The sequence below is a fragment of the Rana temporaria genome, chromosome 10 (assembly GCF_905171775.1).
Source record: "Rana temporaria chromosome 10, aRanTem1.1, whole genome shotgun sequence".
Classification (NCBI taxonomy): domain Eukaryota; kingdom Metazoa; phylum Chordata; class Amphibia; order Anura; family Ranidae; genus Rana; species Rana temporaria.
This window is the reverse complement of record NC_053498.1, coordinates 126,851,033-126,877,252: the sequence shown is the minus strand read 5'-3', so window position 1 is coordinate 126,877,252 and position 26,220 is coordinate 126,851,033. Positions and strand designations below refer to the sequence as shown.

Below are 26,220 nucleotides of genomic sequence, written 5' to 3'. Positions count from 1 at the left end.
GCTACCTAGTGTTGCCGAGTTTTTAAAGGGGGAGAGGAACCATGTAACCACATAGGTGGGGGACCCAGCAGTTGGACCCTATTTATAGGGAGTACTGACTGTGCATCCATCCAATGCTTGACAGACCCACAAAGAGAGCAGTGTGACCTTTTTTATAAATAAGAAGTCAACAACATCTGGTGAGTGCGGTGTGTGTGTGGAGTAGGGGCACAGATGAGAAGACACTTGGGTTTCTAATCGCAGCACTAATATATATTAATATATAGCTGCGATTTAGAAACCCACGTTTCTAATGTACGTGTGTGTTGGACTGGATTTGAATTTGGAGATGGGCCATGCGTTTTTATTCCGGATAGCACTGCAGCTCTTCTCCCCATAATGACCAAGCTATATATATATATTGTACGCACGATGTATCACTTGGTTTGTCTCCTGGCCATTAATGTTGATCCAGATTGGTGTCTCTGCATGACTCTACCCGATGCACACCTGTCGCTCTGTGCATTGGGATTTCATAATCCAGGTGTCCATTCTGGGTGGAGTGCTGGCTGCAAGATCTGAACGGATGGTATTATTGGAGTTACTGAACAGTTTAAAGGGAGCCTGACGGGGTAGAAATTTTGCAGCTGCTATTGCCGTTTCCTTCTGAAGCAAAGATCTCCAAACTACGGCCCTCCAGCTGTTGCAGAACTACACGTCCCATGAAGCATTGTACAACTGTGACATTCACGGGCATGATGGGAATTGTAGTTCCTGGACAACTGGAGGGTCATAGTTTTAGAGACCCCTATTCTAAAAAGACAGATTCTGTCCCCCTCTTTTAGGTAGATTCAGGTAGAATAGAATAAAGTTACGGCGGTGTAGCTTAGCGTGTTTAGGCTACGCCGCCATAAGTTAAAAATCAAAAGGTTGTTCCCCTTGAAGGAGAAGTATGGCCAAAGCTCTTTTTGGCCATACCTTTCCTGTGGGTCACCGGAGTGCACTTAGTTCTACACTTCTGTGATTTCGATTCAGCCAACAGCGGGCTAAAATCGCTGTCGGCTGACATCACAGAGCCGATCCATGCTCTGCAGGGGTCCCGACAACGTCATGATCCGCCCCATATGCCCGACCGGCAGCTGGCATGTCGCTGAGAGCCTGAGCCAGCTGCTCCCATCACCTCCATAGCCCTGTTCTCCAGTGAGCGCTGGAGGGGCAGAGCATAGAGTGGTAACCTACAGTCATCGCTCTCTGCTACAGAGCGCAACCAAGAACGAAGTGATCATCAGTCTTTGATCGTTCAGCTCTCAATGCAGAGCTGGCAGGAGACGGATGCAGTATCGTTTATTATTTTAGATTTCCAAATTTTTCTCTTTAAGTCTTGCACTACCCCCGAAGGAGCTGCTGGATATTTTCGGGCGGCATGTTACCTTTTTCTCCTCGCTGTCCAGGGTATAGATGAGAGTTGAAAAAGTTCAATGTCCATACTTTACACTTTTTTTCCTAGATTTATTTTGAAGAACATGGTAATAAAGAAGAAGTGATTGAAGAGGTGGAAGGGTAAACAGGTAGATAGGTTCAGGTGCGTAATTTCAATCAGGAAACACTCCTGCTTCCAGCAACACAGTTCTCGTTGCCACTCTAGCCAGAGTGGGTTTTGCGCACCCGGTTAGGTCCCTTTCACCGGCCTAGCAGGACAGACAGCACAGGATTATCTTGAAAGCGCAGACCCAGTCTGACTACTGGACCTACTTGAACAGATCACGACCCCGGACCATCGTGGTCCCGGAGCCAGGATGGCAGGAACACGGACCCCCGGCCAGGAGGGCCATGAGGTGGTGGGACGACAGACCAATGACCGACAACCTCGATCCAGTGGCGTCTGCTCCTTAAGTACCCCTCCCCCAGCATGCACAGCGGGACGACCAACCCCCACTGATTGGCTGTTGAGGGGGACACCCAATATCACCCTGACTGAGCTGCTGCCACCCTTTGGCCTGGGACGGTAACAACACCCCCAGGCGAACAACGGTGGTGACTCCCAGCTCGGCCATGGCTGAAAGAGGCCAAATTTAGCCAAAATTGTGTGAGTCCGAGTCAACTAACACTCATACTTCCCTCTAAATGTAAAGCAGGGCCTGCCCAACAGGAGCAGTCCGCTACACAAGGATGGTCTACAAGCCCTCTAGATGCATGATAATGTGTACATGATCCCCGCACCCCCCCCCCCCCCCCCCCCGGCGGTCCGGGGCTTCGCTGTTGTCATTCAACCCTAAAATGGCAAAAACCAGAGTCCTTGCTTCCACCCCTCGTGATCACTGACCTACAATGCAGCATTAAGGACGCACAGCATCCTAATGCATATCCGAGGCAGGCGAAGGCTCCCTCTCACACCACGCTGTCACCATGATGGATGGAGCTGCCGGCAAAATCTATTCCTGATAATGTAACATTTGTTCTGCTGCAGCGGTTGGCCTCCTTTTTTTTTTTTTTTCTGGCTATGGGGCATTATGGGAGTTGTAGTTTTAACAGATAAAGGTACTGCTTCTGTATATCTATACTGAACAGACAGGGGAAGCTTCAGGCAGATGAATGTCTGTTTTCTGTCTGAATTTTTGGCGGCTGATATATTGACACACATCCCTAGCCAGTGGTGATCATTATATTCCACCTGCAAAACACAATGGCGCTGCGGGAGGGATTCCCCCATCAACACTGAATGTGTTGATGGGGGGGAATCGAGTGATTCTCTTTCCTAGGGTGGGAATGGTTGCTAAGACATCATTAGTAGAAAAGGGAATATAAAAGTGCGTAAGGGGGGGGATAAGTCCAGGAATGTTATCCATGTATAATATAGTGGTGATAGGTGAGTTGAGGTAGAGCAGGGATCTCCAAACTATGTCCCTCCAGCTGTTGCAGAACTACACGTCCCAGGAGGCATTGTATAAGTCTGACATGCACAGACCTAATGAGGCATGATGGGAATTGTAGTTCCTGGAGGGCCATAGTTTGGAGAGGATATAAAAGTGCACGGTTTCTCGGGGCCCTCTTTGACATGTAACATACATGGCTCGTCTTCCTCTAGACCAGGGATGTGCAATTAGCGGACCTCCAGCTGTTGCAAAACTACAAGTCCCATCATACCTCTTTCTCTGGGTGTCATTCTTGTGGCTGTCAGAGTCTTGCTATGCCTCATGGGACTTGTAGTTCTGCAACAACTGGAGGACCGCTAATTGCATATCCCTGCTCTAGAATGTGGAGTTTCCTTTCCCTTCTATAGAAATGAAGTCCGGTATAAGAGTCTGAGGGTCTCTCAGTGCTGGGTACATGGGGCACCATAGCTGGAAATGGGTCTCATCCTATAGAGCTCCCTGGTAATGCTCTCCTTTAGTAGGTCTGTCTGTGGCACCAGTATAGCATTCCTGACTTTGGGCTCTCGGTATGTACAGGGTCTGTCTACCTTCGGGGTCTTTTAACATCTCCAGGTATCATTCTTCACCCCCCCCCCCCTCTTGCGTTTTCTTTCTCTCCCTCCTTTCTTTTTGCCTTCTCTCTCCCCCCCCCACCCCAATGTTTGGAGGTCTCGCGGGATTGATCATGATCTCCCTGCCCTCCCCTTGTCAGAGTTGGGATCCTTCCCTTCAAACAATACAGAACAAATCTAGCGGTAAATCTCTCCTCTCGGCGGCTCAGAGCTCTCTGTAGTTGAAAGTCATTGGACTGCCCTTGCTGGAGATGAGCACTGTGTGCCCTGAATGCATTATGAGCTGCTGGGCTGTGCAGTGGCTGTGCTGCGCCTCTACCTCCCGGGTGCTGTGCCCCCGCTGTGTTTGCGGGTCCAGTGCAAACATAGGGAATCTGAGGGTCAAGCAGGCTAATCTTTGTTGCAATAAATTATTGCATTTCTCTCCTACAAGACGGCATGCAGAACCTATTCAAGATCTAGGATACACTTGTTAATATAGTAGCAAGGCTACTGAAGGTCTGTGCCATTGCTTGGCTTGGAGATCTCGCCTAACCGGTTATGGTGTAATCCTAGATCACTTCTGTTACACATTAAGAAGGTATTTAACTCTGTAAGGACCAATTCACCCCTTTTTGTATGCATATTGCTAACTGGTGGCTTACAGATAGATGACATGACACAAAGGACCAGCAAAGATGCCAAGAAATGACCCCTGCGTATGTTGTTCAGGTGTTCTGTGACTCGTTTCAGTTGTTTTCCGTGGACAATATACCCGTGGTCTTCAGCCTTTTCTACCTTATGTGCCAGTTTACAAGTATTAGACTGTTAGCATGCCAGTGAATAGTTTTCTATAGACCTCAGATCAGCCCCAATTTCTACTTCTTTATGGCTCAGATCAGCCCCCATTTATGCACTTTTAGAGCTCAGACCGGCCCAAGTCCTCCTTTACAGCTCAGGTGGGGCCCTCAAGTCCTCCTCCTTTACAGCTCAGGTGGGCCCCCAAGTTGTCCTCCTTTACAGTTTAGGTGGGCCCCCCCCAAGTCCTCCTCCTTTACCGCTCAGGTAGGCCCCATTTCTTGCACATTTTATACCTGCTGCTGCTGCTGGGATTTCCACTTGGCATTAGAGTAGGCACAGCTTCTTGATTTACCATGTCTACAGCTATAGGCAAATCTACGCTGGTACTGGCAGAAAGGCCATCACATGAATATTGATGACTCTAATGCCCTGTACACACAATAGGATTTTCCATCAAAAAAGTTGGATGTGAGCTTTTGGTCGGATATTCCTACCGTGTATGCTCCATCCAACATTTTCGCCAGCAAAAGATTGAGAGCAGGTTTTCTATACCTCCAACGGAAATTCCACTCGTCTGTATGCAATTCGTACAAAAAAACATGCATGCTTGAATCGAGTATCGAGCCGAACTGTCTATTGAACAGTAATCTCGACTCGTCGTACGTCACCGCGTTCTTGACGGTCGGAATTTCAGACAAGATTTGTGTGACCATGTGTATGCGACACAAGTTTGAGCCAACATTCCGTCAGAAAGGGTTTCTTGTCGGAATTTCCGATTGTGTGTGTGTGTGTGTGTGTGTGTGTGTGTACAGGGCATAAGGGGGCCTCTCAAATGTCATGGACGTGGATGGGCTATGGGCATGGTTGAGCAGGCCAGGCTATATACTTGACAGTCTAGTGCAGGGGGTCTCAAACTGGCAGCCCTCCAGCTGTTAAAAAAACTACAAATCCCATCATGCCTCTGCCTGTGGGAGTCATGCTTGTAACTGTCCGCCTTGCAATGCCTCATGGGACTTGTAGTTTTGCAACAACTGGAGGGCCGCCAGTTCGAGACCCCTGGTCTAGTGAGTCAATGACACTATGGCCCAGATTCACAGAGAATGGGCGCACATTACACCGGCGTAACGCAAACCAATGTACACCACGCCAACGCAGCGCAGAGAGGCAAGCATGGAATTCAGGAAGCCAGTGCTCCCCACGATGCGTCGGCGTGGCGTAGGTTTCGAAGGCGCAGGCGGAAGTGGGCTCGTCCCATGCAAATGATGGTCCAAGCGCCAGACAAGTACGTTTAATGAACTGCGCATGCGTCGTGACGTGGATGCATCCCCCTGCGCATGCTCACAACCACGTCAGAACAACTGCCTAAGATACGCCGGATCACTGCCTACGGAGTGAACGTAACCTACGCCCAGCCAGACACACGTCCTACGTAAAATACGTCGGCTTGCATTCCTTGGTGTAGACCTTTGCATGTCTGCTGCTGGGTTGCACTTGCTTTATGGGGCATAACTCTACACCGGACGTACAACTTGTGCGCACATCGCGTAGCCTGCGTCAGGCACACGTACGCTCGTGAGTCGCCGTATTTTCGTCATTTGCTTATTTGAATGGCTGATCAATGGGAGCGCCACCATGCATCCAGCCTAAATGTACGCCAACCCTACGCCGGCGGGATTAAGCCTGTTTTTAGGCGCATCTTAGTTTGTGGGTACGGCGCACATTTGCACTTACGTCGGCGTATCTTGTTCTACGTCGGCGCAAGTGCTTTTTGAATCCGGGCCTATGACAGCAGCTCAGTATTTCTAGTGAGTAGGGTTCTAGTGAAGGATTTCCCTTGCCTCCAATAGGCTTGTCCCAAGCCTGTGTGCATTCAAACCTTGGGTTGCCTATCCCTACATAATCCAATCTCCGCCCTGTCCTTCTCTCTTTTTTTTAAGTTTCCTGTCTCTGTGGTCTGGCCGCTGTCATGTAGGATACAGTTTAGAGAAAGATTGTGGTCTAAATCCAACATCTGGCTGTAGAGTGGAATATGGTACACCGTAGAGCTGCACGATTAATCGCGGAGAGAATCTCGATATGACCCGGGATTCTTCTGTGTCACCGCCGGTTCCACGTAAGCAGCGTGGAACGCAAATGGCGCCCATATCGGAACCGACGTCAGCAGCCTGCGCCGCTAGATGGATGCCTGGGCTTCTCTCACAGTTCTGTACAACTGTAGTGTGTATCCATGCGCCACCCAATGGTACTGCTTCTGATGTATAAAAAAAGAGACCAGTGATATGTCTATAATGTTAAAGACCATATAACTCCTATGAAAAAAGCAGAATAAAAGTTTGATTCTGCTTTTTTCATAGGAGTTATATGAGCTTTAACATTAGACATATCACTGGTCTGTTTTTTATATACGGTTTTCATATTTTCAGATAAATCACAGGTTTATTTGGGGGGGTTTCTGGCTTTCAGTTTGAGAATCGTGATCTTTAGTCTAAGCAAAAGAATCGTGATTCTCATTTTGACCAGAATCGTGCAGCTCTAGTACACCAGCCAGTTCAAGAAGGACCTTGAGGTTTTGTTGTGTTTATAATTGTATTCCTTGTCCTCTAATACTAACCTCACTGCACATGGTTGTTTCTCCTTCCCTAATTGGCGCTGCACAACTTGTGTAAACCAGCGAGTGCAACTCAAATATTTGTTCAGTTCAACATGAAATTTGTTATAAAGCTCATCAGTCTCGGTGGCCTGGCCCTTCATCCAACTATGGCTTTCTCCACGCAGCATTAATATTTTAATATGTGTGGATGATTTAGTTTCCCATATCCAGCTACAAGCTGGGGATTATTTTAAAGGCACCGGAGCAGATGCCCTTTTCACACTCGAACGCAAGCAAACAAATATTTCCTAGCACACTTTCCAGCTAGCCTGCAAACAAACCAAATTGGCCCGGTCTAAAAAAAATCGTTAAAAGCAGAGGGCTTTGTTGCAAGTGTCAAGCCTCCTCTACGTACTATAGGCCTACCTCCATCGTTTTGAGAGATTACAGGTTGGAGCAATATATATTTACACTCTGTGAATGCTTGCAAGACCTGGAAAATTTCCAAGATGGAGTCAACCAATGTTGACCTTCTTTGGAAAATACTAGTTGCCTGGTTATCTTGCTATCCCAATACGATTTAGTGTCCTTGTGTATAAAGCATCACCTCACCAATAGGGCTGGTAGACCTTGTAGCTTACTACAGCTTCAGAAATGAACCAAGGATTGCACCAGATAAAAGGGGTAGTGTCCTTTTCCATGTTGAACGACCCCCTGTCATCAAAAGCACTTCATGTGAGCCTAGGGTGTAGAGGACAAACCCTCTAGAGGTGTGCCATCACACAGCCTGGGTCCACATCGACACCACATCAATTGGCACTCATGTATCATCACTCGAGTTTAGGAGTACGTGCCACCCACTGCTAATGCCAGAAAAGAGAAATGACCAGTGCCAGGAGACTCAAGAATACAAAAAATGAAGTTGCTAAGGATAGAAGGGTCCTTAAAATGCTTGAAGATGATCTTTAACACTGCTTAAGGCCCCTTTCACACAAGAGGCGGCGTGATTGAGGTCTGGCTTTCAGCTGGACCCTCCATTCTTCCCTATGGGCAGTCGCATGTAACTGGACTTGTGTCCATTTCACACCCAGCTACCTCCGGGTATGATCTGGCTGAAAAATGGAAGGGGATTGTTTTCCTTCCATCTGCCCGTTGCGTGTAAATGGTGTTCCGGTTAAATCTGGTTGCCCATAGAGCATCTGGCCGTTGGGTGTAAATGGCGTTCTGGTTGCCCATAGAGCATCTGGCCGTAGAGCGGACACAAACCTGACACGACGTGGACCTGTCATCTGGTGGCAGAGCGGACATAAACCTGACACGACATGGACCTGTCACCTGGCGGCAGAGTGGACATAAACCTGACACGACATGGACCTGTCACCTGGCGGCAGAGCGGACACAAACCTGACACGACATGGACCTGTCACCTGGCGGCAGAGCGGACACAAACCTGACACGACATGGACCTGTCACCTGGCGGCAGAGCGGACACAAACCTGACACGACATGGACCTGTCACCTGGCCGCAGAGCGGACACAAACCTGACACGACATGGACCTGTGATCTGGCCGCAGAGCGGACACAAACCTGACACGACATGGACCTGTGATCTGGCCGCAGAGCGGACACAAACCTGACACGACATGGACCTGTCACCTGGCGGCAGATCGGACACAGACCTGACACGACATGGACCTGTCACCTGGCGGCAGAGCGGACACAAACCTGACGCGACATGGACCTGTCATCTGGCGGCAGAGCGGACACAAACCTGACACGACATGGACCTGTGATCTGGCCGCAGAGCGGACACAAACCTGACGCGACATGGACCTGTATCTGGCGGCAGAGTGGACACAAAACTGACACAACATGGACCTGTCGTCTGGCCACTTCGCTCAGCATTGGATCCATTCGGATCTGGCCTGTGTGAAAGGGGGAAGACTGGCATTTCGCTATTCCGAATGGACACTGGCTCAACCAAAATACCATTCTATAGCACTATCATTTTGCTGCTGCACTGATCAGAACGATTCTGATTGGTCAGCACTGGCACAGAGCATTGCTCTGATCTGCCCTGGAAGCCCTGCAGAAAGAAGAGATGGAACAGCATTGAATCCCGTACCTCTGCATTGGCTGTGTGGGCAGTTCATCACTCAAGGTGGCAAGTACAGTTGGAAATGGGGGCTGAGAAGGCTATTGGGTCTTCACTAGGGGTCTCAAACTGGCGGCCCTCCAGCTGTTGCGAAGCTACAAGTCCCATCATACCTCTGCCTGTGGGAGTCATGCTTGGAACTGTCAGCCTTGCAATGCCTCATGGGTATTGTAGTTTTGCAACAGCTGGAGGGTCGCCAGTTTGAGACCCCTGGACTCTTCACCTTTATTTTTTCATTCTGAAAGCAGATTCAAATTGTACCCCTTGGCAGCAGGGTCCGTTTTTTATTTTTCTCAGGTAGCCTATATTATTTCTAGTGCTCCCCTCTGCATTTAGCTGGGAACACGTGCTGGAATCTCGCCGCGGAGTTCCTCCAATATAAGAAGCATGCAGGAGAATTGGCCGCCGCCCGCCTATAATTTAGATGTTGTTTCCTTTTGCGGTTGCCCTTTAAATGGCAGCACACGTTGGCTTTGTCTATAGCTGCTTCAGCAGTGGTATTGTTCTCTCTTATTGTGAGCGTTTCCAGGTAAGGGAGGGACTTGCTGTAAACGTTTGTCTCTCCTTATTGTATTTCAGTATGACGCAAGCTTGGATGGGATAGGATCCGCTCTGCTCGCCCCATGGGGGAATTTTTTTTTGCAGCCGGCACAGCAGAATCCTGGCTAAGGAAATTTGAACGCTCATTTTCCTAATGAAATAGGCCATGAAATAGATCTGCGTGGCGTTTTATGCCAACCTTAGCAAATCAATTAGAGGCTGCGCCAAGCTGCGGCGGCCCCTCCCTCCCAGTGTCCTACACCTGTCAACGCTTTATTACTTCTCATTACTGGGTGAGAGCCACTTAGCAATGCAGAACGCGGGGGCAATAAACTGGAGCTGGTACTGATGATAAATCGCATTTCTGCCGGGGGTAACGGCGCAAAGGTAACGCCAAACTGACCCAGAGGTGCTACGTGTCCCCTACACTGAGCCTCATCCGGGGCCTTCACAATAGTTTGTCGTGTTGGGAGCATTTTAATGGGTTTTGTTTTAATTTGTTACATTTTGTGTTTTATGGGTCTAAAGAAAATCGACGTAATCTCCTTCTAAGCTCTGGTAATTACAAGGATTCTGAAGAACATTAAACTGCAATTTTCAGCTGGATTTTATCTTATCCAGCTTAATTTTAACTACCGCTGTGCTGAGCCTGCCTGGCGCATGGGCGCAATAAAGGGAGCTTTAAATTGGACATTTCTTTTCACCTTCTGAAAATTTCCACCGTTTGGCACAGAGTTTAGCACTAGATATTTTAGTGCAGTGATATATATCTTATGACACCTCTGTTAATATCACTTTACAGAATAATACTAACTTTTTGGCCCTTGGAGCAGCTCTGTGGTTGTAAACCCTTGGGCCCCTTTCACACTTGTGCAGTCTGTCCTGTGATTTCAGATAGTACAAATGTGAAGGGGGCCCTACACCTAGTGAAGTGACTGGCCTCAGGTGATACACAGGGATAAAAAAAAATACTCCAATAAGTTGTACCCATTTATTTTCAGTCTTTGCCATCTCTACATCTGTCTAAAGCAGTAGTAAACGGCAGCATTTAAAAAATGTGCATAATGTGCTAGTATGTATGCATACTAGCACATTATAAAAGCTTACCTCTGGACGAAGCCCTCCAGCGGTGCGCTGTCAGAGCTTTTATCTGCCCCCGGTCTTCCTTCTGGGTTTGCATGGTCAGTACGGTGATTCCATCTGCCCCTGCCGCTCTTTTATTCATCTTCCATGGCCAGGACGATTCCATTACACCCCCCCTCCCCGATCTTTCTTCCATGGCCAGGATGATTCCATCTCCCCCAACCCCCTGTAGTCCTTTCTTCTTTCTTCCATGGCCAGGATGATTCCATCACCCCCCAACCCCTCATGGTCTTTCTTCCATGACCAGGATAATTCCATCACCCCCCAACCCCTCATGGTTTTTCTTCCATGGCCAGGATGATTCCATCACCCCCCAACCCCTCATGGTCTTTCTTCCGTCTTCCATGGCCAGGATAATTCCATCACCCCCCAACCCCTCATGGTCTTTCTTCCGTCTTCCATGGCCAGGATGATTCCATCACCCCCCAACCTCTCATGGTCTTTCTTCCGTCTTCCATGGCCAGGATGATTCCATCACCCCCCAACCCCTCATGGTCTTTCTTCCGTCTTCCATGGCCAGGATGATTCCATCACCCCCCCAACCTCTCATGGTCTTTATTCTGTCTTCCATGGCCAGGATGATTCCATCACCCCCCAAACCCTCACGGTCTTTCTTCCATGACCAGGATGATTCCATCACCCCCCCAACCCCTCATGGTCTTTCTTCCATGACCAGGATGATTCCATCACCCCCCCAACCCCTCATGGTCTTTCTTCTGTCTTCCATGGCCAGGATGATTCCATCACCCCCCCAACCTCTCATGGTCTTTCTTCCATGGCCAGGATGATTCCATCACCCCCCAAACCCTCACGGTCTTTCTTCCATGACCAGGATGATTCCATCACCCCCCCAACCCCTCATGGTCTTTCTTCCATGACCAGGATGATTCCATCACCCCCCCAACCCCTCATGGTCTTTCTTCTGTCTTCCATGGCCAGGATGATTCCATCACCCCCCCAACCTCTCATGGTCTTTCTTCCATGGCCAGGATGATTCCATCACCCCCCAAACCCCTCATGGTCTTTCTTCCATGACCGGATAATTCCATCACTCCCCAACCCCTCATGGTCTGTCTTTCATGGCCGGGATGATTCCTTCTCCCCTCGGTCTTTCTTCTGTCTTCCATAGAATGCATGAAGATAAAAAAAACTCTGACTTTACAACCACTTTAATTTAAAGCTATAAACAGTCACATTGCCCTTTACACAATTCAGCATTTTACTAGCCATGTTGCCTGTTGGCCATTGGATTGGAGGTTTAAAGCTGGTCGTTTTTTTTTTTTTGTTTTTTTCTCTCTCTCTTCTTTTTTTGCTAGTGTTAATTTGGTAAGTAGTGGTGTACATGCTGTCTCATGCAAACCTTTGGCGGTGATGGCGCACTGTGATTTGCTGTATGTGAAAAATTTTCAGTATTTTAAGTGTTTAAAACCATCTAGTCCCTGTAAATGACAAAACTGTAGTTGAGACCTAAAATGTTGCCACATGGGCTGGAAAACTCGGACCTAGATAAAACGGCGCTGGGATCCCTCTCGCAGCATCTGAAGTGGACAGCTTGCGGAGATCAGACATGGCTTCTGCTTTGGCCAGTGAATATTATTTGGCTTCTCTTAGGCAGGAACCCAGATCTGCAGCCCCGGTGATGCTAACACGACTTGACGTTTCTGTTTTCAGAGGTCCCCGATTACCTGCCTGCTCGGTGATGGCCTTGCATTGTCACCGTACACTGCGACCTCTATCGTGAAATGTTCCTTCCATCATCAGAATGGCGCAGGTGCTAATGAATTTTCATTGCTGGTTTAGTTTGTGATGGGCCTTCAGATGTACCGTCTGGAAATTATACAGAGAAATTTATATGGGATCAAAATTCATTCATTATGTTCTGAGGCTTTCTGGATGTTAAATTGAGCAGAGAATCTGAAATGACGGTTAAGAAAGTCGGCAGGATGATCTCACCGTTTTTCCTGAGCCGGGACTTCATCAAATGCTGTACGGACGCCGAGACCTTCTTACCTGACTTGAAAGACTTTCCTTCATTACCTTTTATCTGCTGTCAGTGGAGCAGTCCTTAAAGGGTAACTCCACTTTCACTGGGGAAAACAATTGGCAAATAAAGAAAAACTAATATTGCATATACAATTGCGTCACAAGTCCTATTGTAATTGAATGTTATGAAAAATTACCTTTCCTTTTCAATCTGCAGCCGCTGTAATTTTCTGAAAATGCAATATGGCCACCTGGAGGTGTTCTGTACACAGTGTGTACTGACCACTCCCCTGAAACCTAATTTCTTATGTGATTGGCTCACTAATTTCCCAAGATACTCCCAATAGACGCACGTCTAAAGGGATGCAGGCCCAGCAGCTTCACTCATTGGTGCTCTGCAGCTGAACACCTGACTGATAATTATGAAATCCCTCCCATTAGACCCACTCAGTACAGAGGCACAGACAGTGATTTCTTCAGGATAATGAAAGGTAGGAATCTGCGACAAAGTTTCCTTGCACTGTATAGAGATCACCCAGAGGGGAACTGTTTTTTTTTTTTTTTCTTAACAGAAGTCACATTGCACTTTTTAAAAGTGTCGTTTCACCCTTTAAAAAAATAAATACACATCTTTTGGCAGGTAAAAGTGCATTTTTATAAAAAAAAAAATTCTTTTACTCAAAGCCTGGAATTGATTGCACCTGCGATCAGCAGATTGCGAATGCCATGCAGACTTGTCAGTATATCTGTCTGCTTGTACCTTGCAGTGGTGAGGGGGTTGAGGGGATCCCCTGCTTGCCGTCCCTAATTATTTGCGAATTCCTGTTACATTTGGTGTTGGGCCTGAACTTAGATAAGTTCACCTTTGGGAACATGTTACCCCCCCCCCCCCCCGCTCCCTGTCACTATTTAAGATAAAAAAACGTGTCTCCACCTGCATCATTCATTCAGAGTTCTGTGAATGGGGAAACTACATGAACAGTCAGCCTTTGCGGCTGTCAGCTGGTAGTTGTTAATGAACTACCATGGCGTTCATTGATTTTTCCTGTCATTGTGTAACTGTCTGTCCGTATGAGGTACGAGCAGACAGATACACTGACAAGTCTGCAGGAGGCCTGCACTGCACCTGTGATCTGCTGATTGTGACTGCAATGCCTTGCAGGCTCCTAGTATAAAAAATTAAAAAAAAATTTGGGCCTGCAAAAAGATGTGCGTTCTTTAATTATTATTTTTTTATATAAAATATATAATACTTATAAAAATGTACACAAGTGGTACCAAATGTCAATACAATTACAAGGGATGGATGATCTCATCCTATTAGTAGTATTTGTAGGGCATTTCTTTATATTCTTATTTGTTGGAGGATGTGGTACTCATTTAAAAATATACAGCATAGATGGAGGAGTTTGGGATTATTGCGGTGCCATAATAGAAACCAAACAAGGCAGATATATAAAAATAAAAAAGTTTTATTGGTTACACAAATATAGAGAAGTTTAGTTCAACCATATGAGCAATATACAGATATTGTGGGAGCAAAAACATTAAGATACAAGCCAGTGGTCAGGTCTTCCCAACTAGTTTCGCCAATCGTTGGGCTTCATCAGGGGATTTATGACGTGACCATCAGACGTGACCATTGCTCTAAAGAGATGAGACATAAATTGTTTATCAATTCATTCAGAAAATACATCAATGTAACAGTATTAATGATTCTTGGTATGAATGTAGTTTGGGAAACGCCTTTGCTCCTAGTGTTTAAGGCAGGGTCTCCAAACTACGGCCCTCCAATTGTTCAGGAACTACAATTACCATCATGTCTGTGAATGCCAGAGTTTTACAATGCCTCGTGGGACGTATAGTTCCGCAACAGCTAGAGGGCCGTAGTTTGGAGATCCCTGTAAGCAGTGGTCTCTCTTCAAGGGTCCGACGCCCCCTACTGGGATGGAGCTAGAACTTTCCAGCCAGCAAGGGGAGGCTCTGACTGATGTGTGGGGTACAGTTGGCACATTTTTTTGAATAAGTTTCTTTGATCTTCCTTCTCAAACGATATGATCTCTATCACCTGCATGCTCTTTTTGGTTCCTATTGGCTCTCCTTGTTCTGCTGGTAACCTCAGATTTTCACCATTTTCGCCACCATAGAGGATATTCTAAACAGAACTGTTGGTGTGGTCTATGCAGGTTTGGGGAAGGATGTGCTCCTCATTATTCACCTGATCATATGTCAGGCCCGGCCGGTTGTAAACAGCGATGTGCAGCGACCTGGGTCATTGCCTCTAATTGGCTGTCTTCTTCCTTCGCTATTTCTCTGCTTTATATCAAAGCGCAATGAAATATGACTTAATGAAGCGCCATCCGTGGATTAGCAGGATTGAGCGGTATGTCCTTGGGTACAAATGATTTTTCCTCACTGCTATGAACGGGCCTGTTGACGTTTTATTCATTTATTTATTTTTATTTATGTCTTTCTGATTTATATATATCATTTTTTTTTTTTTTCCATCTCTTGTTGTCCTTCGGTGCTCTTGCATTGCACCACGGTTTTATTTTTAGCGCAGTAAAGACCGTCGGCTTTCCCTGGGAGCTTCCATTGATGGCTGGTGCAATTTTTCTTCATTTTGCGTTTGCGGCTTCCTACGTGTCTGTTGTGGGTTTCAGGCTCCGGCCAATGAGACGAATGCAGGCCTGTAATACACACTTCAGTGGTGCCAGATTGTGACCGGTGATGCCTGGAATGATTGTGAATATCGGGACATGTTGGCTTACTCTGCCAGTGGCCTGAATGTACTCCATCATACAATGTGTAGAGATGGTGATCCTGTGCCAGTCGGATGATCCGTCCCTGAGCACTACGATTCTTGGTCTGCCTTTCCTCTGGAATGTTTGGCGCTCGCAAGCTGCCAGATTAATTTTGCAGCATTTGCTGAGAGACTACAAAGAAAGCTTTTATGGACTGAGAATGGAGTCTCCGTGGTTCTTCAGTGTCCCCGATCACTGTGGATCACCGGGTACTGGGGCATCTTGTAACGCCAACAATGAAAAGATCCCAAAAAGGCTCATCATTGTGATGATCGCTCAAAAAGCTCCCCCAACACGATTGATTCTCCTAAGGTCGGCACTTTGGTCTAAAAAAAAAAGTGTCTGGCCCCTTTCACACCCGTGCGTATTGGAATCATGCGTGCGATTCCAGAATTTCAGTAAAAACGCTAGACTCAATGCGGTGCCATAATTTCCTTAAGTGTTACTTAACCCAGGACCCTGCATTTACTATATCTGGTCTCCCCCAGAACATGGAAATGCAATTATTTTTAGTAAATATAAACTGCTAAATACTCTTTCTCACCAGCAGTATAAAGCAGTCTTGTGGACTTCTATGAGTGTCTAGTTAAAGCTTGTTGGAGAAGTTTTTATTCTCCCCTGACTGTCCTATGAGGCTGCAGGACCCCCAACCCTCTGTTTGAATAGTGCTGATTGGCCCTGTACTGATCACATGCACTCTCCCAAAAAAAACCCAAAAAAAACGCTAGCAAAACACACCAAACTGAGCATGTGCAGTGTCTCCAAGGCTCTCTTCTATCAGGAGATGGTGAGGAGATGGTGAGGAGATGGTGAGGAGATGGTGAGGAGATGGTGAGGAGATGGTGAGGAGATGGTGAGGAGATGGTGAGGAGATGGTGAGGAGATGGTGAGGAGATGGTGAAAGGAGTGTGTCATAGAGGACAGGAGCAAGCAGCCTTTTTACACAATGTGGAGGATTAACCCCCTAGGTTCTACAGTGAGTATAACAAGCATTCTTTACTGCAGGGGTAGGCAACCATTGACCCTCCAGCTGTGGTGAAACTACAAGTCCCATAAGACATTGCATGACCCTGACAATCACAGGCATGACTCCTATGCCTAGTACACACGATAGGATTTATCCGCGGATACGGTCCTCCGGACCGTTTCCGCGGATAAATCCTCTGAGGATTTTGATCCGATGGAGTGTACACACCATCGGATCGAAATCCGCGCCGAATTCCCATCGCGATGACGTGCGCGACGCTGTCATATAAGGAATTCCACAAATGCGTCGAATCATTACGACGCATGCGAGGGATGGGTTCGGACGGATCAATCCAGTGAGTCTGTACAGACCACCGGATCGATCTGCTGGAGCCGATTCCAGCAGATAGATTTCTTAGCATGCTAAAAAAAAATTATCCGCTGGAAATCGGTCGGCCCGAAATATATCCGCGGATAAATATCCGCTGGATCGTACACACCAGCGGATCTATCCGCTGAAACCGATCCGCGGATCAATTTCAGCGGATCGATCCTCTCGTGTGTACGGGACCCTAGAGGCAGAGGCATGATGGGATTTGTAGTTTCACCACAGCTGGCATGCCGAGGTTGCCTACCCCTGCCTGCATATACAGACGGATTTTTACTGTTCTTGGTTTAGTAACACTTTAATGGCACCCCAAATGGCGTGCGATTTTTGCGTGCAAAACAGTCATGGCAAAACACGCAACGCCAAAGGCTCCTGACTCAGTGCCAAAATTTGGTATGTGAGCTTCTTTGTCGCATTTTTTGAGTGGAATGGTGCTACTCCAAAAAACGCACCACAAAATCGTGCAAAAAGAAGCGTCGCTTAGGTGTGAAATGGGCCTTACATTATTATTATTTTTTTCTTCCCTTTTTATTTTTTTTTAGCCACTATCCAGACCAATATATAACTTCCCTTTAAATTTTTTGTGTGAAAAGGTGATCTTGCACTTTAAGATCAAAATTTAGTACAGGTTGTATTATAAAGGTCATTGGATGGTAGCATATTGTAGGGCTCGTCCACACCAGGTGCGCCAAGCTGCATTCATTGGCGCTGATCAACGGGAGGACACGTAGAGAACATGGACTATATTCACCCTGTTTGTGCCCTAGCATTGCACTGCATAAAAATGCAGCATGTTAACTAAAGCCGTGTACAATGTGTTACAGCACGTCTGCACATTGCGATGTACTGCTCTACATAATATAATGAAGTGTTAAAGGAGAAGTGCATTTTAACAGGGTGCACATATATTTTTTTTCACTTTCCCTGTGATCTTGCTTTAAGCTGGCCATACATTTATACACATTTTCTTGTTCAATTTTCCTTTTTAGATTTACCAAAACCATATAATATGAGATTAAACCTAAACCCTTTCAGTTTGCATACAATCAGGCGGGTCCTTGCACTACATAGTTGAAGGTAAATCTAAAGGAAATTAATTAAGAAAATTGTATAGTGTATGGCCAGCCTTAAAGTTTTTTTTTTGCTTTGGATAGAGTGGAGAGGGATTGGACCCCCTGTCAGTTTTTATTGCTGTCTGTGCCCCCATTAGGGAAATTCCCCCTCTCTATTTGTCCTGTTTAACATTATACACTTACATAGTAAGTGAGATTGAAAAAAAGACACAAGTCCAACCTGTGTGTCATTTTATGTCGGTACTACATTGTATATCCCTGTATGTTGTGGTCGTTCAGGTGCTTATCTAATAGATTTTTTAAATTATCGATGCCCCCTGCTGAGACCACCGCCTGTGGAAGGGAATTCCACATCCTAACCGATCTTACAGTAAAGAACCCTCTACTCAGTTTAATGTCCACTTAAACAAAAAATATTAAGGGCCAGCAGCTACAAATACGGCAGCTTTTAATAAATGGACACGTACCTGTCCAGGGTGCAATGTTGACAGCCAAAGACGAGCAATCAATCTTCTCTCAGCTGCCCCCGCCCCCATCCTCGGTGAGGGAACCAGGAAGTGAAGCGTTGCGGCTTCACTGCCTGGTTCCCTACTGCGCGAGTCGCGCTGCGCATCTTCGTTGGTCCCCGCTGTGTTCTGGGAACTGTGCGTTTCCCAGAACACAGTGGGGGGGGGGGGGGGTTGCGTAGATATCCCTAGATTCTCCGACTGTCTATGCCCAGAAGTGGGTGCAAATACCTTCCCCCTGAAAGGTGCCAAATGTGACACCGGAGGGGCAGAGGGTTCCAAAAGCGGAGGTTCACTTTTTGTGTGGACCTCTGGTTCCCAGGACCCACGGCCGCACTCAAGAGGCACGCGGCGTGCGCGCGCACCCGCTGGGTGGCAGATTCAAAGGGACGTACCTGTACGCCAATCTGCCTGCCCATGCCAGTCTGTCGACGTAAATGGTCACATAAATAGTACAGTTAAAGCACAACTGTATTCACCTTGGATCCAGAGATGCAGCTTCCTGGAGCTGCCCGCTGGGCAAGGGTGGTGCTATTCCTGTGCATGCGCTGAAGTGCAGTTGGCATTGCAAAATTTCTATAGAGCTGTGCATGCAAAATGTAAAACTTGCTGTACAGGCAGGTAACCAACTTTAATGCAGACGCATGAACAATCGTGCCTGTTTGCCTTTTTTTTTTTTCTCGTGTTCTTTTTTTTTTTTTTATTACAAGTGCAGTATTTACACTTTTTATAGAATGGGATCTGCTGTAGAGGAATTCCATCCTTGTGATTTAGGATGGCTTGATGACCACCTCCCATTCAGATTGGAGCATGACACCTTTCCTCTAATACAACTCGAATTGTACAATGTGTAGCCTGTTGAGGTCCCATAAAGTTGGAAGCACTGGAGGCCTGCTGACAAATGTTATGAAGAATGTGCGCAGTGTTGTGTGCGTTTTTGGGCATTTCCATGAGAATTCTTCCCGGGCTCAGCGGAGAACGCTCGGGCCGTGTGAGCCGGGGATTAAGTATGTTATGATGTGGATGGCGTTGAACCTCACATGTGACCCGGCTTACAAAGCATGTGCTCTGGATGCCAACATACACTGGCACCGCTGTTATGTAGGTCACGAGGGAAAGATTTCTACTCGGAGTGAATTAAAACTGCAAATCCCAATCTTGCCCCTCATTTTTCAGCTTAAAAGCCACCACTGAAATACGTGATTGTGGGACAGAACTTCTGATTTGTAAAGTAAAAATAAAAACGCGATAAATGTTACCTGCCCAGTTTCTCCACCTTTTACTGCCTATTTGGATCTTTCGGCTTGTATTGCTGTGTGGCCCCTTTTGGTGAGATTTGCATACCGTCATGCCCCTGACATGGTACCCCCATAACGGGTACCCCCATAATGGGATGGATGGGAACGACGTTCCTGATGTTTGGACAGCAGTGGTGTCCTGTTGAGTCTTGACTTTTTTTAAATGAGCCGAGTGTTCCCAGCACACAACGGGGGACGGACGGGATGTCAGAAAAAAACCCGTATTTTGCCCCTGACGGGTGGCCGGAAGTGGGTGCAAATACCTGTCTTTAGACAGGTATCTGCACCCCCCTCCCCCATGAAAGGTGTCAAATGTGACCCAGGAGGGGGGGGTGGGTGCCAATTTAGCGTGACTTCACTTCAGGGTGGAGATCCGCTTTCAATACAGAAGTCATTTTGCAAGTTGCCACTCAAGTCATCTTGAGATCGCCTTGCAGAGTCGCCCCCAAAGTCCATGCCGCCTGTGTGTGAACCAGCTCTAAATTTGTTGTACAGGGCTATTATTATTGTTATTATTCAGATTTATATAGCGCCAAAAGTTTACACAGCGCTTTACAACTTGAGGGTAGACAGTACAAATACAATACACTTTAATACAGTAGGAATCAAAGGGCCCTGCTCCATAGAGCTTACAATCTAATGCCGGGTACACACAATCCGTTTTCTTGTTGGGAAAACTGTCATGCTTTCTCTTGGACGAGAAAACCGGGCGTGTGTACTAGGCTCTCCAGCAGTTTTCCTGACAAGAAAACCGCCGAGAATCACGACAGGAAAATTTAGAACATGTTCTAAATTTTCTCGTCACGAATCGCAGCGTTTTTTTTTTTTTTTTTTTCCCCCTACCCTACACACGGCCGGTTTTCTCGACCAAGAGAAAACCTTTCTGGAAAACTGCCCATGTGTACACGGGGAAAAGGGACAAAGCCGGTGCATTGCCATGAAATGCGATTTGCCATGAAATGTGATGGTCCGCCTCCATCACATCCCATTGGCTCACTCATGTCATGTGACATATAGACACGTCATCAGTCTCAGCTAGGCTATTGGCTATCATAGGGAGAGGATCTCCTCCCCCTGTAATAGCTGCACGGAGCTGTAGTAGACGTAAATGTAGCTTACTCGCACACCCAGGGAGGTCAACCCCCGTGCAGCTTATCAAAGGGCTAAGAGAGAGGAGAGGGGGGCAGGCAGATGGGAGGCTGCTCCATTATACAGGCTGCCCATGGTGTGTGTGTGTGCTGCTGGCCACAGCCTGAGAGCAGGAGGAGGGGAGAGGCAGCCTATAGATGTGTGTGTGCGATCATTGTTTCTATACGTTGTTACACGAGCAATGCACTCACTGCACACAGGCTGCTCCCCACAGAGCTGTGCATATCACACTGCCTTCTCCTTCCTAACACTATATAGCAGCTACGTGCTTTGATTCTTGGATTCTGCACCCTGGAAATCCCCCATACTCTCCAATACGACTTTTATATTATCTTTTGGTTACACGGGTATCACTCTCCGTTCTATGGAAGGAGCAGGCGCAGAAGAGGTGAAGGGGCGACACTTCAGCCCTCATCCACATATATAACTCAAGCTATCACAGGGAGAGGAGATCCTCTCCCTATAATAGCCTAGCTGAGACTGATGACGTGTCTATATGTCACATGACATGAGTGAGCCAATGGGATGTGATGGAGGCGGACCATCACATTTCATGGCAAAACACATTTCATGGCAGTGCACCGGTCCTCAGTTTTCCCATCTGGGTTTCTCAGTGGTGTTTTCACCGCTGAGAAACCTGATCGTGTGTACACGGCATAAGAGCCTCATCCACCTGTCCTAACAGAAAATGTACCAGACTTGGACATAATTTGAGGAGATTTACTTAAACTGGAGAATCTGGTGCGGCTCTGCATCGTAACCAATAAAGTAGCTGTGACATCACTGTGCTGTACATAGCCTGTGCAGAGAGCAGAGCTGTGGGAGGGACTCAACAGGCTCCACCCACTACAGGCTGTCAGGAAAAAACTACAGGAGGGGTGGATACAAGACCAGTCACTCTGCACAAGGCGAAAGAGCAACAGTGATTGGTCTGTAATTTGGGGTTACTGCACAGAACTTGAAGAAATACACAAAGCACACCAAGATTCAAGGAAGAAAACTCTTGTGTTTAGACTTGGGCTTATGTTGGAGTTAAGCTTTAAACATCCTTTGTGACAAATGTTGGGGGGTGCTTGTCCCCTTCGTGGCAGCTTTTATTGCATTAGTCTGTATGTGATCCCTTTTTGTGATTGGGTTTAATGGGTGTGTACTAATTTTGCAGACGGGAGAATTTTATATGTCGGTAAGTGACGTTCGTAGACCTCTTACTAACCTTGCTTGTTTTTTTTTTCTCTTACCAGGCTCTCGCCGCCAATGCTGCATCGGGGTTCGCCATGACTGAGCCTCAGGTGGCCATGTTCTGCGGGAAATTAAACATGCACGTCAATGTTCAAACCAGCAAATGGGAACCAGATCCCTCCGGGTCCAAAAGCTGTTTCCAAAAAGAGGACGAGATTCTGGAGTACTGCCAAGAGGTGAGTGCCTTGATAGATGGGAACCCCTATATCCACCCTGTACAGCGTATGGTCATCTGGTGGCGTGCCAGGCAGCAGAAACACAAAGGTGCCAAAAGAAGGCACCCCCGGCATTATGTGAGCTGTGTAATGGTCTCCATGGGATTCCAGATGGGGTTTACTGCACGTGTGTGTGTGTGTGGGCACCAAAACACCCTGAAGCCGATGCCGCCAATCGCTTTAGTAGGTAGGGACTTGGACATCATCCTACATGAAGAAAGAGAAAAATGTATGCGTTTTTATGTTTTTAATGCTGAACTTCAGCAAACCAAATGGGGGTTGTTTTACCTGCCCAAGGATAGTATAGACTGGTCGTAGAGCAGCATTCAAAGAGTCCATGCAGATTTCTGCTGCACAGCTGGTGATATAAGATGGTAAACGCCAGATTTTTCTACAGATACTTTCTTGACAATACAGCATTCACGTTAAAGTGTTACTAAACCCACAACAGTAAAATCAGTCTATCTATCTATCTATCTATATATATATATATATATATATATATATATATATATATATATATATATATATATATATATATATACAGCATAGCATGCTTGTTTTACTCACTGTGGAACCTAAGGGGTTAATCCTCTACATTGTGTTTAAAAGGCTGTTTTATCCTCTATGGACAGATTCTCCCCTCCTGTACGGTCTATCTGGGGAAAGCCCTCTAACACAGGCAGGGTGGCTGACCTGCACATGCTCAGTTGTCTTTTATGCTGGAGAGAACATTTACTTGTTCTCAGAGCTAGCCAGGTCAAATGATATTGACATCACACATGTGGGCGTGTATAGAGACTGCAGTGGAAATCTCCACCATCCTGAACTCTCAGCACTGGAGAAACTGCTGTTTATCCTGTAACCGTGGTATACAGCTCATCCAAAAGGGTATATAGTGGCAGTATTTTAATGTAAAAATATGATTTATAAGCACTGTGGGAGGCCAGTTGAACTATTTTCATGTTACTAGGTTTAGTAACATTTTAACCAGTTAGCAACCGCCCTATAGACAAAATACGTCTACAAGGCGGTTGCTTAACTCTAGGAGGGCGACTGATCACGGATCACGGTAAATCGCCGCTGATAGCGGCGCTTTACCACGTGATCGCTCCGTCCAATGACGGAGCGATCACTAGTAAACAAACCGGCGTCATGTGATGACGCCGGTTCCTCCCTCTCCTCTCTGTACCGAACGGTACAGTGTGAGAGAGGAGAGGGGAGAGAGCGGAAGCAGCAGCAGCTGCTGCTGCTGCTGCGGGCTGGATCTGTGACACATTCAGTCACAGATCCAGCCATCCATCCCTCCCTGTGCAATACTCTGCAATGTCCCCATACTCTGCAATGCCCCCATACTCTGCAATGCCCCGCAATACTCTGCAATGCCCCGCAATACTCTGCAATGCCCCGCAATACTCTGCAATGCCCCGCAATACTCTGCAATGCCCCGCAATACTCTGCAATGCCCCTCAATACCCCGCAATACTCCGCAACGGCGTCTATGGGGATTTTTAAGTAGCGAAGTTTGGCGCCATTCCACGAGCGTGTGCAATTTTGAAGGGTGACATGTTGGGTATCTATTTACTCGGCGTAACTTTATCTTTAACATTTATGCAAAAGAATGAAGAAAAAATACTAAATTTGCCAAATTTTATAACAGAAACAAAGAAAAATTATTTTTTTTTACAGAATTTTCAGTCTTTTTTCTCTTATAGCGCAAAAAATAAAAAACCCAACGGTGATTAAATACCACCAAAAGAAAGCTCTATTTGTGTGAAAAAAAGGACGAAAATTTCATTTGGGTACAGTGTTATATGACTGAGTAATTGTCATTCAAATTGTGAGAGCACCGAAAGCTGAAAATTGGTCTGGTTATTAAGGGGGTTTACGTGCCCAGTGGTCAAGTGGTTAAATATATATTTGTAAACTCCCAAATACATTTTTCAGTGTATATTTGACATCATGTCTCACTGTATATGGTTTTCTTAAAGGCCAAGTCCATGTTTTGCAAAAAGTTATCAATAAAGCACAATTTATCTTTTTCATTAATGTGCATTTACTTTGTCTTTTGTATTAAAGCCTACAGAGTATTGCACCCGTGATTAGTGCATCATATGGGGTGGGGGGCGGCAATGCACAAGCTTCTCTGAGTGTTTATCCCCATCCTCAGGTCCTTACAGAGGCCTGACCTGGGCGGGTGAATGGTTTGCTGGCAAGGCTGTGCACAAGCTTTCTACCTCAGTGGCAGATGGGACATGTAGGACATGTGAGTGGAGCAACACACAGCTTAGCTGAATTCAAACCAGAATTGGCACACAGAATGGGCACACTGAAATACAGGTGGGGGTACCAAGAGATTATCTAAGCGAATCTTGGACTAAAACCTGGACTTGGCCTTTATTAAAACATTTTTTTTTTTGTGAATGCGTTGCAATGTTTCTCACCTGGAGATTCTGCCAGTAACAGAATTTCTTGTTGCAGACTGACAACACAAAGACATTTCCTTGTAGTTGGCAGCGCCATTGCCAGCCTTCCCTCCATGAACCTTTAGTTGGCCATTAGGTTGTTAATCAGTTCTGCATTAGACATGCCCAGGCCTGATGGGCAAGCAAACAAGTACATGAGGGAGTTGACTGACAACGCCGCTGCTAATTACGGGGAGAAGTGCTATTATTGGCATGATCTCCTGGTAAGGAACTTTTACAAGAAGATTACAAATTAAAGATTTGCCTTCAATGTTCTCTATAACACTTAATACTGCTGCAAGCAAGAAACAAGTGAAATATTCTCTTTATTGTGGTCCTTGGCTCTTATCATTTCATCTCTCCTGGGTTCTATGTCCCCAATTCTGACAAATGTAATTTCATGGTGCAAACCATAAATTCAGGATGCACTTGGCCGAAAACTGAAACCGAAATGCACAGTTAAATAAAAAATGTATTTTATTTTCGGCCATAAGCGGCACCTTTTCCACCGATGGGCTGCTTTCGCACTGAGCAGTTTTTGAAGCGCAAATCCTTTTGTATGTCTTCACACTGGTCCCACTTGCCGCATTTTTGGTCAGATAAAAAAAACGCACCTCCCCATTGAAATGCATTGGAAACCCTGTTGCGATCTTGCTGCAGTTTTTGAGTCCTATGACCAATGAAAACGCTTCATAAAAGTGACAAAATTGAGGCAACGTCGCATGTTTTTCAGGGGCCATTCTTGGTACTTTTTTGTTTATATTGGCAAAAAGGGGAGGGGGGGGGGGACAGTTTTCGACTGATATATCAGTGCATCCCTAATATCAGATGTAGGACCTGTTTATGTCTACCTTAGACCTGTAGGCTGTTGTGTTTTGTAGCAATAGTGATTTACTACCTGCTTTTTTTTTTCCCATGCAGGTGTACCCCGAATTTAAAATCACCAATGTGGTGGAAGCCAGCCAGCCAGTCAGCATTGATAACTGGTGCAAGAAGGGCAAGAAGAATTGCAAAGGCCACAGCCACATCGTAGTGCCCTACAAGTGTCTAGGTGCGTATCCGTTCCCCCCCAACATCCCTACAAACCCAGCTCTCCACACATGCCTGACGTGGCCTGTGAATTCACCCGGCCGTACCTCATGGGCACAGCGTACTTCCATCCTTAGGACTAGAAGTTGCATTAGAAAGCAGCCACAGTTGTCTGCTGATGACCTGACAACACCGCATTGTAAACTTATTTTTTTTCCAAGCTTTATTAAAATGTTCCAAAAGTGACAATTTATTCAGTTCTAATCTCGCCACAGTAGCTTCATCAGGTGGTGTACCCATGATGTATTTTTTTATTTTTTAAATACTACAACACATTGGTGTAAACTGACTTAAGTCTTGTCTTTGCATTGGAAATGGCGGTCCGGTGCACCTGGTGTGAATGGGCCCTTACTTGGAGAGCATTTAGAGGGAT

At 46.4% G+C, this 26,220-nt stretch overlaps 1 protein-coding gene across 7 annotated transcripts in view; it reads left to right on the top strand.

Annotated features, from left to right (window-relative positions):
• The window catches only part of APLP2 (amyloid beta precursor like protein 2), a 120,915-nt gene that overhangs the window by 50,242 nt on the left and 44,453 nt on the right, over nucleotides 1-26,220 (top strand). For all 7 annotated transcript variants that reach the window (XM_040326237.1, XM_040326236.1, XM_040326235.1 and 4 more), the window contains exons 2-3: nucleotides 22,081-22,254; nucleotides 25,680-25,809. In XM_040326237.1, the coding sequence (XP_040182171.1) occupies nucleotides 22,081-22,254; nucleotides 25,680-25,809 (304 nt within the window). The remainder of the gene's footprint in view (nucleotides 1-22,080; nucleotides 22,255-25,679; nucleotides 25,810-26,220) is intronic.